Source organism: Poecilia mexicana, unplaced genomic scaffold, assembly GCF_051168715.1.
Source record: "Poecilia mexicana isolate PSO_F unplaced genomic scaffold, ASM5116871v1 scaffold_21, whole genome shotgun sequence".
NCBI classification, from domain to species: domain Eukaryota; kingdom Metazoa; phylum Chordata; class Actinopteri; order Cyprinodontiformes; family Poeciliidae; genus Poecilia; species Poecilia mexicana.
The window spans coordinates 13,059,171-13,077,706 of record NW_028263390.1 but is presented as its reverse complement, the minus strand read 5'-3'; the positions used below and the strand labels follow the sequence as shown (position 1 = coordinate 13,077,706).

General features: G+C 38.6%; 1 protein-coding gene across 3 annotated transcripts in view; it reads left to right on the top strand.

Moving 5' to 3' along the window:
- LOC106905426 (protein EFR3 homolog B) overlaps positions 1 to 18,536 on the top strand; it is a 28,612-nt gene that overhangs the window by 457 nt on the left and 9,619 nt on the right. The window contains exons 1-6 of one of the 3 annotated variants that reach the window (XM_014970302.2): positions 475 to 562; positions 8,623 to 8,699; positions 11,691 to 11,818; positions 12,346 to 12,496; positions 14,578 to 14,699; positions 14,961 to 15,110. In XM_014970302.2, coding sequence (XP_014825788.2) covers positions 478 to 562; positions 8,623 to 8,699; positions 11,691 to 11,818; positions 12,346 to 12,496; positions 14,578 to 14,699; positions 14,961 to 15,110 — 713 coding nt within the window. In that variant the 5' untranslated portion in view covers positions 475 to 477. Of the gene's footprint in view, positions 1 to 474; positions 563 to 1,876; positions 3,571 to 8,622; positions 8,700 to 11,690; positions 11,819 to 12,345; positions 12,497 to 14,577; positions 14,700 to 14,960; positions 15,111 to 18,536 lie in introns of those variants that run through there. The other 2 variants (XM_088002075.1, XM_088002076.1) reach the window with 2 other exon arrangements.

Sequence of the window (18,536 nt, the reverse complement as noted above, 5' to 3'; positions counted from 1 at the left end):
TCCTTGTGGTTGGATAGTGAGCTCCATTGTGTCTGTGAGATGTTTTTTAATGAGCGAGATTCACACTGAGCCTGGAGCTGCTATTGAAGGATTTGTTGCTAATCTCTTAGTTAATGCGGACAACTTGACTGTGCTAACATAAATTACGAAGAAGCCTCAGGACAGGGACATGCAAGTTGGTATTCATTAGAGATCGATGGTGTATGCGTTTGCTTTTGGTGGTTGTAAGTGTTCTGCAGAAGTTTGATTTTGCAGTTTAGTTTTGTCGGGGGGGGAAAAAAAGTGCATGGTTTGGTTGTGGTGCTTTTTGCAACTAAAAAGCTCATTTATTTGTGTCAGAAAACGTAATTTCTAGTGACTTAAAATAGCAGATCTGTTTCACTTTGATTGTTGCAGGTTAAGATCAGTATTTTTGGCTTTGGTGTTTTAAGTTACTGCGTCTGGGTAAAGTAGAATAGTGTGTGTGTATTGCCCACTATGCCACTGCCTGCAACTGATGTCCCAGCCACTCAGAGGCTGGCACTGGACTGCCGTACCCTTCTGGACCATCGCGTTGGCAAGGGTAAGAGAAAACACCACTTCTATTGTTCTCTTTGGACATAGAGAAAGAAAGCTTTAAAAGAAAATTTCTTAATTGAAAGTAGTAAAAAAATAAATCCAGGTGCACTTTTCTCTTGTTTTCTTGCTCTTTGCTCCCTTGGCGACTTAAGACAAAATTATTTTTCTTGTAAATTCAAACACACAAACTTACAGGAGCATTGGCTAAGATAATAGAAAATATCCCAGTATGGGTCTTAGGAAAGAAAAGCATTGATTGTGTTTGTTGGGTGTGAATAGGTATGGGAAATAATACAATATGAACAACGTTTTCCCTATCCCCCTGACTAAGAGGTCCATCCATCCATCTTGTTCTTATTGCAGATTTCATTTTTAACCAATGTTTAAACAAGAACTAAAATGACTCTTGAAATATGAGCCAATAAGAAGGATGGAAGTTGAGTTCAAATTGTCACCTAATTTGAACTCAAATACATTTTTGTCATCCAAACTAAATTAAAACAATACATTTTCTCTCAGAAAACGGAGAACTAAAATTCCCATCTCTGTTCATACTGGCCCAGCAGGAAGTCACTGAATAGCCTTTCATGGATGTTTTTGCTCCGTGGAAGGAAACTGAAAAATTCACAGGAAATGCGGGCAGGCTTTAGAAGACCATTAATACTCCGCACACACAAAGCCTGGGTACAATTTAGCTTCAATCTGGAGGCTTTCTTGCTGTGAGGGTAGCAGTACTAATGAGCTGATGACTGTGCAAGGGGGGTTGAACGGTGGATTGTTCGGACGGTTCTGTCTTTAAATTGTGCTCTTATGAATCTTAGCATGTAAAATGCTTTGTGAGAATGAAATGCAACTTTTTATTACTGAGCGTTGTGTTGTTTGACTTTCAGGTGAATTTACAGGAAACTCTTGAATGTATTTTAGTGAGCTATATTTTTGTTTTTAGAAAAGGACTCGCTGCCTTATATGTTATCTGATCTTTTTTTTTTTCTCAGATACCACTCCAGATCACGCTGATCCATTTATTAATAAAATCAGTATTATGTAGATTGAATCATAGAACACACTGTCGGTGTTACATGGTCTATATTAATGGTCTGACTGTGCCCCACCTAACTCACTCACCATTGACTCCGACTAAAGTCTTAGTTGGGACTAAATTGCCCCAACTAAAGTCTTTGCAGGACTGTGTTTATATTTTAACTTTATATCTTTTGCTGTCTTCAATAAATTCACAGTTCTATCTGCTGACTTTCTTTTGTTGTCGTACGGAGCATTTTCTGAAATGAATGAATGGATTATTCGTAAGTTAACGTGTTTCAGTGCACTCTTGATTAATGGTGTGCAGGAATAACATCAAAAGCTGTTCTCCTGGTGTATAAACTTAGTGCTTTTCTTTGAACTAAAAAGAAATGTTGCTATTACCTGTAATATTTCCACTGCTCTCCCGCAGTGACAGCTGTCTGAGCACAGTATTAACGGCAGATCTATTGTGTTATTGAACATATTTCACATTGAGCATTTTTTAAAGTGGGAATAGAGATTCCTTAGATCAACCAAATAGAAAGGGTTTAATTTTGTCAAGAAATCCGATACATCACTGCTGGGTTTTTTTTTTTTTTTTTCGCTGCACAGTGGCTGCCTTTCAAAAGATCATTATTGATGCCTTTCATTTTTGGCATTGCACCAAACTCCTGATTTCGTAGCGTTGCCAACAGACGGTTTGTTTGGCAGCATCTGGCTGCATTTTTCACTGTACTGCATGGATGCTGTGGAGGGACATGCAAAACCTTAGAATTCAGGGTGATTTTTCATATTACCCTCACCGTTTATGGTTCTACCGAAAATTAAAGAATGGAATCCAAATGTTTGCATTCCACTCATGTCTGTATCGGTGCGGAAAATGTGCTTTGTTATGTAATGCTATCTTTTTCTTTTTTTTTTTTTTTCAATATTTACATTAGGTGTTGTGTAGAAATACAGTCAGAGAAGATTAAATGTATTCTTAATTGTTAAGCATAAGGATGGCGTTAAGTCACATAAGCTTTGTGTAATGGTAACGAAAAAGAGGAAGGAATGTGGGACACTGACCAAAGGAAAGAGGAGGTTGTGTGAGAGAGAGGTGTTCTCCATTTCTATCTATCTTATCTACTCGTCATATCTATTTCTCCAATCCGTGTTCTGCTTTTTTTTTTTTTTTTTTTACCTCCTGCAGCCGATTTAGGAGAAGTGTGAGGGTCATAGTTGCATGTTTGGTTCTTTATATCTGCACTGCTCTGTTGGCAAGGAAAGCTATTGCAGAAGAACTGGGAAAATCCAAGGTCATCACGGCGTGATTTCTCTCTGACGTTGTCTTTTAGCCTCCCGTTCGTGCGCAAGTGTGTCTGCATGGCAGGGAGGGCGTGTGTGAGTGTGAGTGTGTGTCACGGTGAGTGATTTCCAGCGTTGAGGCTCGCTTTGCACCAATCACGGTGCACGTTTGTATGCTTTTTAGCTCAGAGCACACGTGCAGGCATTTATCCCAGAGTGGGCTTTCTCTCTCTCTGTCTCTCTTCGCCTCTCTCTTCCTCTCTCTCGCTCTCTGTGTGTTTGTGTGTGTGTGCATATGCGATTGGATTTGTGTACGTTTCCAGTGCCTCTCAGCACAGCGGCGTGTCTGAATGAGGAACTGAAGCTGCACTGAGGAATCATACAGTTCTTGTAGTGAAAAACTCCCCACATCACAATCGATGTACGGTAAGAATATCATTTGTCATTTTTTCCACTGTGCCTTGATGTGTGTTTTGTTCTGGGCTGCCGAGGCGTGTGAGTAATGCCCTGAACTCACGTTGAGCCAGTTTTCCTACATTCTGCAAATGCTTTCCTGCTTAGCTTCCTTCTAATAGACTGAAGCTGTTACCGAAGTGTAGCATCTCTCGAGACCGCATTATGGGAACTCTGGCTCTTGTGAGGATTTATTCAATTACGTTGCCGGACTGAAAGAAGACGCCGCATTGAGGATGTTCTTTTTCTGTAATGGACCCTCATTTGCTTAAATCTTTTTAAATCATATTATTCTTTCTGTAATTTCTGGGGAGCGGTGTAACATTCTTTGAAAAGTGCTGACTTGAGTCGCGGTTCATAGATGGTATAGTAACCTGCACTTCTTGAGAAATTGGAGCCTGGAGAGGCTTTTTTTAACAGTTCAAGATTTTGTCTTTCTGGTCTTTTATAGGGCTGTAAATTTTTAGCTCCAAACTATTAAGCTATTAAGTGTGTGGAGACACTGTGTACTGCAAAAAGAAACAAAGTTCTGCAATGTAGTTTGCCTTATCTAGCCCTGATTTAAAGTGTGTCAGCATGGCTTTATGTCTTGAGAATTTGCTGGACACCAGCTTGTTGGTCTCTTTATACCAGCTGTGTTTGCTGCCACCCACACAGGACGGAGTGTTTGCTCCGACTTTGTCTCACTGCTCCGTAATTCATTGGCTTGGCGTGTGTGTACTGGGTATATGTCCCGAAGAGTCTATAACTCTGACCGAAATAAGGAGGGATTGATTGATGATGTCATAAATATTCACCGAATTCGAATTTGTGTCACTCTCTTGACGCTCCCTCGAGGCACACGCTTATAAAAAAAAAAAAAATCTCATTTCTTAGCCTGTGTCATGCTCCTGTAATACCGCCAACCCGCTCTCTGTGATACTCGAGCTTTCCCAAACTCTCAGCAACAGCTTCTGTGCTCAATGTTGCCAAATCAGCTTCTGCTCATTAATTTTGTTTGTTCGCTTGCATTCTGTTGTTCTTTTGTCTCATTTTCCATCCTGACTTTGAAGGATCTCTTTTGTGCTCAAATTCACCCTTTGAAGATGTTTGAAGATGTAAAAATAGCACAAACATTACTCTTTCCCCCCTCCCTTGCTCTTACGTAATGACAGCCCTAAAGGGCAGTATGCTTTGTCATAATTTTGAAAAAAACGATGTATATTTATAGAGGTGATGGATTATATTTTGCTTTTGTATTTTCGTGAATATTAAGTGAGTGTGTCGTGCAAAACTCTACATGAGCACATGGCAGGATAAATGCAAAACAATAAGTTTAAATATTTGAAAATCTATCCATCTATTTCCCTTTGTTTTCTCTCACTTCATTTTGTTTTCCCTGTGTTTTAGTCTAATGTGAAAATATTAAGCTGACATCCAGGGGAAAATGGAGAGTGTAATCTCTTAATGTACCCGTGCAGTGTTTTGAGGATAAAAATAAATTTGTGATTGGCTTGGTGATTGTAGGGGATGCTGCAACATCACACATGTTGCAGTAACAAAGTAGTGTGTATTTTCATGAAATTTTATGTGTTAGACCAACACAAATTGGTACACCGTTTTAAAGTGGGAGGATAAAGTGGAAAATTTTCAAAATATTTCATATTCAGCGCCCCTCTAGTCAGTTCTGTGATCTAGATGGATGGTGCTAAATTGAAGAAGCCTCAATGGATACTTCAAGAGAAGGATTTCTATGTCTCGAAGTGCAAAACGGGTAGAGTCATGTCCTAAAAGATTTGTGGAGATTGAGATTTTTATTCGTACATCTCATTTACAAGTCATGTAAAAGTAGCTGGTTTGCATCACACTTTATATGGGAGTATGAGCATATGGGAGGCTGAGCACAAATGCAGTCCACATTTTTAATTTGTGAAAAGTTTGAAATCCAATTCAGCACCTTTTTGCATCTCACATTCATACAATGCGTTGTGCCACATAATGTCCCAGTAAAATGTGCATAAATTTGAGGATACAAAGTTGAAAAAATGCAGAAAAGTTTATGGAACTGGGATACTTTTGCAAGCTGCTATATATTCATCCATGTAAGAAAGTTTTCTGAGTCTAATGGTCCACAGATGTCTATCAACTTTTTATCTACATGTTTTTTTTTGTTGTTTTTTTTTATCGGTGACTCATTCTGTCTGTGTGCCACCATGTTTATTTTCTGTGGTTATAATTATGCTGTTCAGGAGGGTCCATGTAGGCGTGAAGGAGCTTGGTGTGTCGCCCGTATGAGTCGGTCAGCTTGCTGTGCAGAATAGGTGGATGTCATGAGGCACCCCCCCCCCGTATGTGTGGTTCTTATCACTGTCATGCGAATCCTTGTCCACCCACCTTGTTGTGCTCCCTTCCACGCCAACCCATCATTACCAGCCACACAAAACAGTTTGCCTTTTTTTTTTCTTTTTGTCCACCAGCTGAACTTGCAGGATTTTTTTTCTCTCCCAATGAGTCAATTTTTAGCAAACACACATTATAATGAGCCATGCTGCAAAAACCTTACAGGCTTTTTTACAATTAGCCCTCCACCTAGCCTGGCAAAATAAACACATGGTGGACGCACTGTTACATGCAAAACTCAGGCCATTATCTGAGTAATAACTTGCCTACATCAACAAGCAGCAGTGGAAATGCAAATGTTTGCTGTGCAGCAAAGTTTTATGAAACATCTCATCAATTACCATGTCCATAGGACCGTTGAATTTATACAAGTTTAACTTTACGACAGTTAAACCTTCAACCCGGAGAAATTGAGTTTGACACCTTCGAAAAATTAATTTCCTCTCCAGCGAGCAGACGGGACAGGACAGATTTGTGCTGGATGGGGAAGGTACAGTAAGTCCCACTAATCTGTGACTCATTTCAATCCACCTCCCCAATCACACTTTCATGTTTATCCCCTACCACGGCCTGGTCCGTGTTTCTCTGTGTTCAACTGTCCCCTTCTTCTCCACTCCGCACCAGGGACCTGCCGCATTTTCATTAATTCATCAGTGATTCCTACTCTCAGGCCCCAGTCCAGTACTGCAAGCATTAGAGAGAGAGAGAAAGAGAGTGAGAGAGAGAGGAAGTGGTTGCAGAGGGTTTATTAGTGTTTGAAGTGATGGAGGAGAAATGCTATGAATAGACGCACAGCTCTTTGAGATAAGCCCCAACACAATTCCTGCTGTGGAGTTCCTGCTGTGAACAAAAAACAGCTTGAAACTCAACAACTCTTATAGTAAATATGTAAAAGGTGCTTTTCTTTTTCAGTTTCACTCAATGATTAAAGAGCAAGTATTGTGTGTCTTCCAGGCTCGCAGTGTTACCTTATAGCACAATCAAGTAACTACGCTAACTTCAGTTGTTATAAAAATACTGCAATGTCAAACATGGCTTAAAAGAAATTTGACGCCTGTCTCTTTAAGAAGCTCCTGCTCTTTCCGTCACACTGCCTTCAACATATCATCACAACAATCCTTTTCCATTTCGCCATTTACAACCATTCTTAAGAGCGTTGGCCTGAGAAGAAGTTTGTTTGATCAGGTGTTTGCTAAATGCGACTGCCGCTAGTCTGAAGGGGCTGAGTGTTGAAGGCGTGGGGGAAGGATGCTCTGTGGGATGGAAGCTCGGCTGGAGACTGCAGCTCCAAGGAGGAGCTTTGCTTAAATAAACGGTGCATTGTATGACCAAGCCTTTAGCCACTCCTGAATGGTTGCCACGGGAGATTCACGGATTCCTCTTTGTCGTGGTGTAGATTATTGGTAACCAGACGAGGCTCAGGCATTATTGTCTTTACACAATATTTTAAGTATTCCTATGTTATTTATAACATTTTATTATTTTGATACTTTATTAGTCAGTTGGGAAGTCTGCTTACATCAGTAACTTTTTGAAAGAAGAGCGTCTTTGGCTGTTCTTGGTGCAACTCCGAGATATTTATTCTGCGATGTGCATTAGACACGCACAGATTGTTGGTTATTTATCGAGGATATAAATACTGAGATTTTGGGACACATGGCACCAGCTGACAGCTGGTCTGGGAAATCTCGCCTCTGTTTGAGTCTGGGTGTTTCATAAAGCGCCGCTTTTCGTGAGCCGCAAAACTATCTATGTTAGTTTAAAGCGTGGAGCCTGAAAGTTTCTCGGGGGGGGTTCTGTGAAAATCTGAATAGTGTTGTTGAGTCGACTTCCTGGAGGCTGGATGCAGCTTGCTGTCTCAGTGGAGTGGTAATTGGGCTGCTGGTAATCTTGTTAATGATGGGTCAGGGTGCTCTCGCAATGAGGTTTGCTGTCACATTAGTGAGAAGGGCATCAGTTTATGTAATGGAAGCTGTAATAAATCTGTTTTCATTAATTAGAAGTAGATAAATGTTTGACTTTATATGAAAATAATCAAAGAATTACTGTCTGTGTTGTTTGCCTTGCACAATTTTTTTCCCCTTTGCCTGTATGAAGTGTCAGACTATCATACCCCTTATCACTCGACTCCACTGCTGATGGGGTAACAACCTACTTTTTCCATTAGGTTTTAAGGCTCTCAAACTTGCATGCTGGATGTCTGATTTTTTTTAATCTACCTGAAAATGGATACAGCATTCATTTGTGGGGTTTTTGGAGGTTATCCCTTTTTTTCATATCTTCCTTCTCCCTGCCTGTGCTTATGACTCACCACTGCTGAATTCTCCCAGCCAATCAGAATTCAGCTCTGTCTGGGTGTCTAGTTTGTCTCTCAAATGTAAAATGTGAAAAACCCCCATCTTTCCTCATGTTGTGGGTGTGTTGCACGATTCAAGACTGTTTTTGATGGGCTGCGTGTATCTGTTCCTGTTGATTTTTTTTATGTGTTTAGTTACACTGAACCTCTCTTTGCATATCTTGCTTTTGCAGTATGTCAACTTTTTCAGTGGGTGCATTATTATTTTAATAGCTGCAGTTGTGTTGCAGCTGCTGACAGGTTTACTGGCTCCCTTTTGCAGCAGATTGTGCCTCTGCCTTTTCATTAAACACTGTTGTTAGTTTTCCAACCTTACTGTGAATGAAGTTGGTCATATCACTTCAGTGGTTTAAATGAATCAGAGTCAAAGATAACAGGCTTGCCGTTTGACTTGTCTCTAAGCGTATCCCTGGAGTGCACGAGACTTTATTACTTTTGTATTATTTGTGGGGGGAAGTGGAGCAGTTTTTGGAAAGATGTGTGTAAAATGAGCCGCCACTTTTATTGCATTTTTCTCATACAGGTCTAATTGGTCATGTCTGTTTCTTTGTCTGCTTCTCTTTCAGGGGTTTGTGGTTGTTGCGGGGCACTCAGGCCTCGGTACAAGAGACTGGTCGACAACATCTTCCCAGAGGATCCGGAGGTGAGAAACGTCGTTGGCACTCTGTTTCTTTTCTGATGCTTTCTCCTGATGTCCTTGTCATGTTGTGATTGGATAGAGTACGTTGCAAAAGTATTCATACCCCTTTATCTTTCTCACATTTTGTTGTGTTACAGCCACAAACGTTGGTGTATTTTATGGAGACGTAATGTGATGGAGCAACTCAAAGTAGTGCATAATCGTAAAGTGGAATTTAATAGATACCAGGTTTTTAATTTATTATTCATGGCAAAACATATGCTTTCCAGCAAGACGACAACCCAAAATATTCAGCCGGAGTGACTATGGAACAATTAAATCAAAGGATGTTCATGTTAGAATGGCCTAGTCAAAGTCCAATCCATAATGTATAAAGACCACATGTCATTTTCCTTTCTTTTCACAATTCTGCACTATTTTGTGTTGTTTTCTCACATAAAATCCCAAAAATATCCATTAAATTTGTGGTCAGAAGGTGACAAAATGTGAAACAATTCAAGGAGTAGCAACACTTTTTCAAGGTACTCCATAGAAATCTGTTAGAGCTTCTTAACCCATTAAAGTTGTGACTAATGGCCGGTAAAAGAATATCCCCCCCCCCCCAGATTTGACAATATTTTTAAATTCCCAAGTGAATATTTAGCAAGCCCAAATATAATTTCCTTGATTTAGGAAGAGTAATGAAGCGGCAGGAACCAAGGATTTAAAAATGCATGAACATGCATAGCTGTATCCTCCTCTGCTTCCTCCTCTTTGCTACAATTTCCTTTGATTAACTTGAATCTGACTCCGATGACTCATAAAGAAAACTCATTTTGGTGGAGATGAAGAGGCCGATTTAAATTGCAAAGGAAACTTTTCATTAAAGCTGCATTACAAGTGCAACAACCCACTTTGTCTTTTAAATATGCCAAGAAGTTCTGCTACAGCTGCATGAAAACATATTTTACACTTTAGTTCCCATTTTTGGGTGCATAAAGCTGTGCACCTGCATGTTGCGGCCCCAAAAATAGTTTCTAAGTTTGGTTTCAAGCTGCTGTAACTAATGGTGATCCAGGAAACTCGAACAAATTGAGCTATTTTCGAATGTTTATTCTAATACGTTACTGACTGTGCAAGCACATGGTCGCCTGTCAGCACATTTACACTATTCCACGGTTTCCACAGAATAACTGTTGGTGACGGGAGTAATTATGTGTTCCATTTCTATTTACACCAAAGCTTTTGACAGTTTTTAGCATTTTAGACGGCCTGTTTTGAGCTGGATTATCATAACTGCCTGTTAGATTTAAGATCTCGGTCAGCAAGTGTTTCAGAGAAGGCAAAAGGCTTTTACTCTGTGCTGATTTCGCAAATAAATCCGATTAGAAGTCTGTACCTTATTTGCAGAACATAAAAAGCACAGTCGGCTAATAATGCTAATGCTCCCTTTTTGCTTTTGTTGAATCAGGAGAACCTAGAATAGCTGTTTGCAAAGCACTTACGCTTCAAAATAAAAATCTTAAATTTATGATATTGTCAATGTTTATTTGGGTGTCAGGTTACTATAGGCTGTGATTTCATTTTCTGCAGTGACTAAGCTATAAAAATCTCTAAAGAACATAAGTTCCAATAAGTTTCCTCTCCAAACTTATTGGAAAGGTTCTTCATTTTTGCTGTAGACAGCTAGTATTGAAATAGCTTAAAGTGAACAATATCTGGTATATTATTTCCAGTCTCTGGCTTGTGATAAATGCATCAATTTGCCACAGTTCCAAGAATTTTTCCTGCAAGAAACAAATTTGGTGTTCAGTTCCAGAAGATGCATCAGATTATGAAAAAGGACTACAAATAAACACTGAAATGTTTCATTTTGCAAAACTTAAATGTTTGCAGTCCCATAGGGGAGCGAACAGCTTAATTGTTGAGTTTGAGGAACTCAAACACTTTTCAGATGCCTGAAATTTTCAGAAAGAAATGGAGAAGTACAAATAACTAACCTAGTTTTGTTTGTGGAAAGAAGAATTGGATTATATTTATGTTGTATGCAGTGAGTGGTTGGTACAAAAAAAAAATGCCAACAGCATAGATGTGATTAGCTTCAGTTAGCAATTCCAGTTTATAATATGAGCATTAAATGTTTCCATCCCACAAGTGCAGTGAAAATATTCCTTCATCTTCATCCACCTTTTACCTAAGGATGTTAGTTTAATAACGTGAATGAAAACAAGTTATTACATTTTAAATTGACTCTGCTCATTGTGCTTTGCAGATAAATAAACAAACCTAACAGATTTCAGTTCACTGGTTTTTATTGGTCCTTTGTATGTTTGCTGTTATGCTCGTTTTATTGAATTTTAAAAGGCCAGAGCTGAAAATAATATATAGTCAAGGAATAATACTAGTAATATCAAGACGCTAGCTGACTCAGAGCCAAGAATATATTATACAGTCTTTGGTTTTTCTGATTATGACCAATCATAATTAAATAAATAATATCCGCTGGCTGAGCTGGATATTTTCTATTTAATTCCTGCTCCAAACACAGTTATAAACCACTTCTGGTTTTATAAAGTTGGACTAGATTGTTTTCATTTTTCCTCACATCTGGATTGTGACTTTGAGTTGTTTTGGGTTTTAAAATTAGACTCTCAGTGGACTCGGTGTGTTTTTAGCTCTCTTCCATCCTCGGCCGAAGTAAAGAGCGGTGAAGTAGGTCATAGGGGGAGAGCAAAAGGGAAACTTGGTGATCCAGTTATAAGCTTATATTTAAGTTGCTTGGAATGAGAAGAACGGTTTCCTTTTTTAATATATATATATATTTTTATATTGACATTCTGTCGGATTATTTTTTCTTAAAACACAGAAATTGACTTGGAGTGAAGCCTACAGCATAAATATCTACTCTGCCGTAAGAGTAACATGGATATTTATCCTTATATAGAGTAAAACGTCCTAATTATTATTCATGTTGGTTACCTCTGGTCCTTCTGTCTCCTCCCATGACACCCCTAGGATGGACTGGTCAAGGCCAATATGGAGAAGCTGACATTTTATGCCCTGTCAGCTCCAGAGAAACTGGACCGTATCGGGGCCTACCTGTCTGAGAGGCTGTCGCGGGATGTGGCCCGGCATAGATATGGGTAAGCTTCAATTTCTTTCTTCTTTGAGTTTAAAATAATACTTCTTTTCCATTTTCTCTGCTCTGAAACCAATGTTAACAGTTTTCACGTTCCAATGATTTGGCTAGGATTGGACAGGATTTATCTTTATCTTCATTAAAGCTCAAATTGTGCAATTCTAGGAAGAATTTCAGATAGCCACGCCATGATGTAATAAGGCATGTGTTACATTTATAATCCTCTTATATCACTGATCTCTAGACAAAATCAGAACTCATCAAAGAGCTTAAGAAGATCTCCTTGGTGATGCATGTAGATGGTTTTATGTGTTGTAAACACATAAAACCCTTAGTCATCAGTCTGTTCAGTCCACACCTGATTCAAATGTCGGTGATGTTTGTTTAGGACTGTAATACTTTGATTTTCACTGCAAAAAATAACCTTGCGTGTCACTAAAAAGTGCACCTGCTTCCTTGGGAATAATAAGGTTCCGTTTTTTAGAAAGTGAAACATGTCCCCCCCTCCCTTTTTTTTTTTTCCCTATTCAGATATGTGTGTATAGCCATGGAAGCCCTGGACCAGCTGCTGATGGCCTGCCACTGCCAGAGCATCAACCTGTTTGTGGAGAGCTTCCTCAAGATGGTGCGCAAGCTGCTGGAGTCTGACAAACCCAACCTGCAGATCCTAGGAACCAACTCTGTAAGTACTCTGGATGAAGACAGCAATGACACAGTTAGCAGCTTGTTTTATATTTGTTAATGTCGTGAAGGAACTTGTGCGTCACACACGTTAAAAATTCCTCTACTGCGAGAAAATTGGATGAAGTGGTTTAAGGCTACTTGAATTTAACTTGGTTCGATTAGTGGTACTTTCACAATCCACACATGTTCAATATAATGCCTGTAGTTAATGTGCTTTGATATTCATCAGTGTTATTTTCATCATGTTTCCCAATTTTACTACTATTACTTTAGTAGTAGTAGTAAAATAGTTGTTGTAAAATACTTTATTAAAGTAGTTTACAACAACTATTTTTGATGGTTTTTGTGAAATTTCCAGTGGTTAGTTGCTATTAGAATTTTAAAATCAGGTTACCATGGAAATTACATTTGGTCACTGTGCTAAAACTCGGGATTACTTGTTTGGTGATCCAGTTATAAGCTTATATTTAAGTTGCTTGGAATGAGAACAATGGTTAAACGCTGTTTAAGTTTCCAACTTAAACAGAGTTAGAAACAAGGCAGTGAAAGCAAAACAACTAAATTTCAAGAATATCTGGCGTTACATGTGCTGTGTTTTCTGCAGGTTTCTTATTATGTAACAACAATGCACATGTCACTACATAACAGTAGTGACTGGGTGGTGGTGTTGTAGTTGTTACTCAGCTGAACTAACATGAATTTGAGTTAGAAAAGTGGTTCCAGATTGAGTGCATTTCAACTCCTGTCATAATGTATTAAATATCAAATGCACTTGAAAAAATGTTGACAAAATTGCACAAACTGTTAAAAATCCTGATTTCCTGAGTTTTTAAATTGGGAAGTTAAGATGAAATTGTAGTTTTATTTAAAAAATACAATATTTCTGCCATGTCACTCTCCACCAATAACACATTCAACATATAAATATATACAGTACAAAGCTGCCTGACAATATAATGACCCATAGCTTTTGCAGAAATCAGCGAAGACATCCTGCAGCATCAGATTCATCTCAGTGGATTCAGTGTGTATTTATTTTCATGTTGAAATTTCAAAGGGTAAGACATATAAACCTCGAGAGATGTGTACTGTGAAAGATCAGAGCTCAGCACAGAACGTTGGGAAGAAAGAGTGATGAGTTTCCTCTTGTGTGGGGAGCAGCAGTCAGCACTGGCCGTGCCAGCAGAAAGCACATAAAGGAAATTAAATTAGCTATAGACTTCAAGTGCAAAGCTTTGCAGACTGATGAGATATGGAAACTTCACTGTCATAATGGAGACCAATCAAAGAGTTTGATAAATGTCCATGTCCAAACGTGGCTCCAGATGTCTTGTTTTTCACACATTAAGCTCCTGTCATGAGCTTAATGGTTAGCTTCTTTTATTTCACTGCTCTGTTCTGAACAGTGCTTGACGCAGGTTTGTATTTCTCCTGGTGTTACCTGGAATTGCGACAAAAATCACTATAATCTCTCCTCCTTTTTAACAACTATCGATTAAAGCTTTTGATCAGATATGTTCCACTTTCATACCTGGAAGATGCTTCATATTAACAGCTGCTGGATCACTTTCAAGAATCACCCATCAGAGCAGTCATCGATTTGGATACTTACTGTAATTTAAAAACCTCTCCAGACGTTAATGTTTAAGTAGGTTAATGAGTTTTTTTTTGTTTCTTTTTTAAACATTGTTTTTTTTTTTTTCAGTTTTCCCACTAATCCAGATGGTGTTTTTAATAAGATTTTATTAGCTGTTATTATTATCTACGTTGGTGGCGGCTCCTCATTTAATCATCACATCAAGTACCCTTAGTATCCAGCTTGATTTAAAAAAAAAAAATCCAGTTGATAATTTATTAACTTGATGATGTTTTGAAGCTGAATGTCAGCCGGTTGACTTTGCTGACATTTGCCAGCCCAGTGGGAGAGCTCCCCCTCCGCTCTGCATTATTCACTCCTAATTAGATTAGTTACGTAGCTACAGTTTGACTTCGGCTAAATGAAAACTCTTTTCACTAACTTTGGTTTGTCAATATGATTTAAAAGTAATTGACAAGTTTTCTGCCATTTTTCTTTTTCAGTTTGTGAAGTTTGCCAATATAGAAGAGGACACTCCGTCGTACCACCGCAGCTACGACTTCTTTGTGTCCCGCTTCAGTGAGATGTGCCATTCCAACTATGAGGACCCCGACATCCGTACCAAGTATGTAAATAGCTGCTTTGTTTGCTCTCTGGAGACAAAAATATCCACAAAGTGCTGTTTTTAGATGAAGTAGAAAGTTTCTTTTTTTTTAGATTAGAATTGCCTCAAGTCTTTTCTGTTACGAACTCATTTTTAAAATAGACGCCTTTTTAAAAATAACTAATCAAAAAGTAGATAAAAATACACAGTGCTATAACTGGAACTCTTTTTATACTCTGTTACTATTAAGGGCTTTCTGTCATGTGTAAATGTTGCCACCAGGATTCGGATGGCGGGGATTAAAGGCCTGCAGGGCGTGGTGAGGAAGACTGTGAATGATGAGTTGCAGGCAAATATCTGGGATCCCCAGCACATGGACAAGATTGTGCCCTCTCTGCTGTTCAACCTGCAGAGTGGCGAGCGCACAGAGAGGTGAGTGTTCACGCGCAATTTATTGCATCTTTATTGAAGCTAGCATTTTGGTTTTTATCCAAATGAAAAAACAAAAACCCTTTCATTAGAGGCAATGTCTAGAAGCGTTACCAAAACCTAAGAAATATCTAGTTACAGTAGAGACGCGCCAATCAGAAGTTTGATTCCAATTACTGATCTCTGGTGTTTATGAAGCTCTGACCTGCTGATTTTAGTGGATCCAGATTTGTCCGTAGGAATTATAAGGACAACGTTAATCATAGATTTCATACTTGAACAGAAGCTGAAATTTACCATTAACCTAAAAGTAAAAGAAAACGAATATGGAGTTGACATTTGAAGCAGTTAGCATTACTATAGCACCATCTATTTTCTCTTGCTTAACTCTGAGGTTTCCCTCAGTTTTTGCCCTTCATGTTTTCTGCTGAATGTCTTGTTCTGTCGCTTATTGTTAAAACGGCCGACGCGACTCGATATGTTGTAGAAAATGTCATTTTTTTGTCCTTCTGACTTTGCTTTACACAACTAAAATTAGCTAACTTTGTGTCTTTTTGCTTTAGTAAAATATTTCCACAACAAAAGCGTTAATTGAAAAAATATTGGGTTTTGATTTAACCTTCTCTAGGCTGATCTAATAAATCCTTCTGTTGTCATTACTAGATTTTTCTCTGAAGTTTAAGAACAATACTCCTTTTGTATTTCACTAACTTACCTTTCTGCTTTTAAACTTTTAACTAAATGCGTTGTATTTCTAAGGAATAATAATTTCTAAGGAAGCTATAATTTAATCTTCCACCAGCACTCCTCCTTTCAGAAACATTTTAACTTTCGTCTTTACAAACTTTTGTTAAGTTAATCCAACTCATTTAATTTTGCACTCATTTGACAGCTGGCTATATATATATATTTTCTAATTACCAGACTTTCTTGTACAGTAGTCTCTTGAGGATGTTTTAGTCTCTGCTTTTTTTATTTCCTTTAATTAACTATTTAAAAATTTAGCAAAAATGTCTGGCCTTAGATGATATCCACCACAAACTGAGAGTATTTGAAAGTTGGCTTATTGTCCTTTGGAATGAAAGAAATTTGTGTCATTTTCTGGTACCGAGAACCTGACTCAAATGTTTTTTTTGTGAAACAAGTTTTAAATTAAGCAACATGATAAAATCACTCAACACAGAACAGAGAACTGTGGAAAGAGATTGGTAAACAAACATAAAACATTTCCCTGATGTCCTCATATGTCCTGTTATGTTATTTTATACAAATTAACATTTAAATTTAGGTAACTTCAAACATTTGTCAGCAGGATTATGATTCTGTCTTGATGACGTGCAGATAGCCAAACTCAAACATGACTTCAGTGCACAAAAACATAATAAAAGGTGAGCAAAATGATGGAAAAAATAAATAAATAAAATAAAAATCATCACTTGTCACTTAACTAGCAAGAGTCACAGAGTTGAATATGAGATCCTAACAGATCAAATCATAGTGCAGCAACCATATATCTAAGTTTTTAGCGTTAATAAAAATAACAACAAAAAAACAAATAGTCATGAAATTATATTAAATTATAAACTAAAACTCAACTTATAGGCATTAGAAACTTAAAAATAAGAACTTGACTGGAATATTTACTGATCATAGAAAGTCAGATAAAAGGAGCGACTCAAGACTTTTGCACACCACAATGCCTAACTTAAGCTTAACTTTTTGCTTCTAAAGGCAAAATGTCATCTGACGTTTACATAACTATTATCAAGCAGATCAGTCACTTTTAATGTGTGGTGATTAAGCTGAAGCTCCAGCCTTGACCTTCCAAACCTTGACAGTCCAGAGTCCAGAGCCTCCGAGTCTCACCTATAACTCATGCCATTTATCATTATTGTCACTTTATGAACCCACTGACAGCTCTGCTTTCCTCGGGGGGGGTTGGGGGATGGGGGTGGGAGGGGAGATTTATTAAACCACCAGCAGAATCCAAGAACAAACATGCTGCGGTGTGGGTTGAAATATTTAAGAAGACAGGAGAGGAGCATGAAAGGAGGATGCAAGGAGAGTAAAAAGAGGAGTGGGTGGAGAATAAGAGCTCAAGTAGGAGTCTGAAGGTGCCAGTTTGTGAGAGAATCTGCAGACTCTGGAGCCTCACTCTGTTGGCAGCGTTCCACGTTCTGAAATTCCCTTTGACGTCAACGCCAAGATCTGACGGATAAGGGAGCAAGGGGGGAAGTGGAACACTGAAGGATGGATAACAGAGCATGGAGCTTCAGAAACAGGGAGGTTATTGACAGAGGGAGTCGCAGACAGACTGGCACTCTCCAACACGGTCGCATTTCCCGCTCAGCTTGCCTCCTCTCTGTTTATGTTCTGTGGTTCTGCTCCTGCTGTGCATCCTCATTTCCTTCTCACACCGTGTCCTGCTTGTCATTACCCACAGCAGTCAGCGCTGAATCTAATTACCTCAAGGTCAAAATGTTTCCTCCACTGCTGCCCCAGTGGACATGGGCTATTTTATTTAAAGATCGGAGAGTTCAGACTAACTTTGGAAGTTTTACTTGCTGGAAATAACTGTGACTGTGTGTTGCAAAATTTTTCTTTCCTTTCCTAGCAACTCTTCTTTACATGTTAACTCAGCAGAACAGAGAGACTGGAAACACCTGGCAATGAGAAGTTCCTTGTTTCGCTTGTGGAGAGCTCAGACTTTATCTTTTTACGAATGTTACTAAACCTTAATTAATCTTGATTTGATGCTACTTTCCTGAACACAGGAAAGTAGCATCAGTTTGCTCCGAATCAAGCAAATTGATTCGGAGCAACTTTTTAGTTCTGAAACTAGACATAAGGGCAGACCTACTCCTAAAACACTCTCCCAGCAAATGGCATCTTCCTGCGTTCAATCGAAGCAGTATGGATTAATTTTGGGCAAATTCTGTTCACAATTGTGCATATTTATGTCAGTTTCAAAAATGTCTTTTAGAATCTCATTCTCAAAGACCTGAGCTGTTTGTATTTAGCAGTTTGCATGAAAATAAAAATACCATTGATTAAAACCTGGTGAGAGAAAAAGAGGAATCTGCTGAACTGCTGACTTTCCAAAATATGGCTCAAGGATGCAAAAAGTATTTCCAATCAAATAAATTGTCTAAATTTGGTTAAAACAACGTCACTTTTTTAAACTCCAGAATGCAAGCCTTATTCCTAACCTACCTTCAGATGATGCATCACATACTAGGTTTAATAACCACAACTTCATTCAGGTAATTGTAAAGAAGCTCAGTTGTTGGGTGGGAGTTTGGGGTGCAAGAAGTGCCTCAGGAAGTGAACAGGTGGACCTAGACGCTAATCAGACATGATTTCTGCAGTCCGATGTTCTTTGAGTTTTGAGAAATGTCTCATTGGGTCAGATCCTGGAGTTTTCTGTTA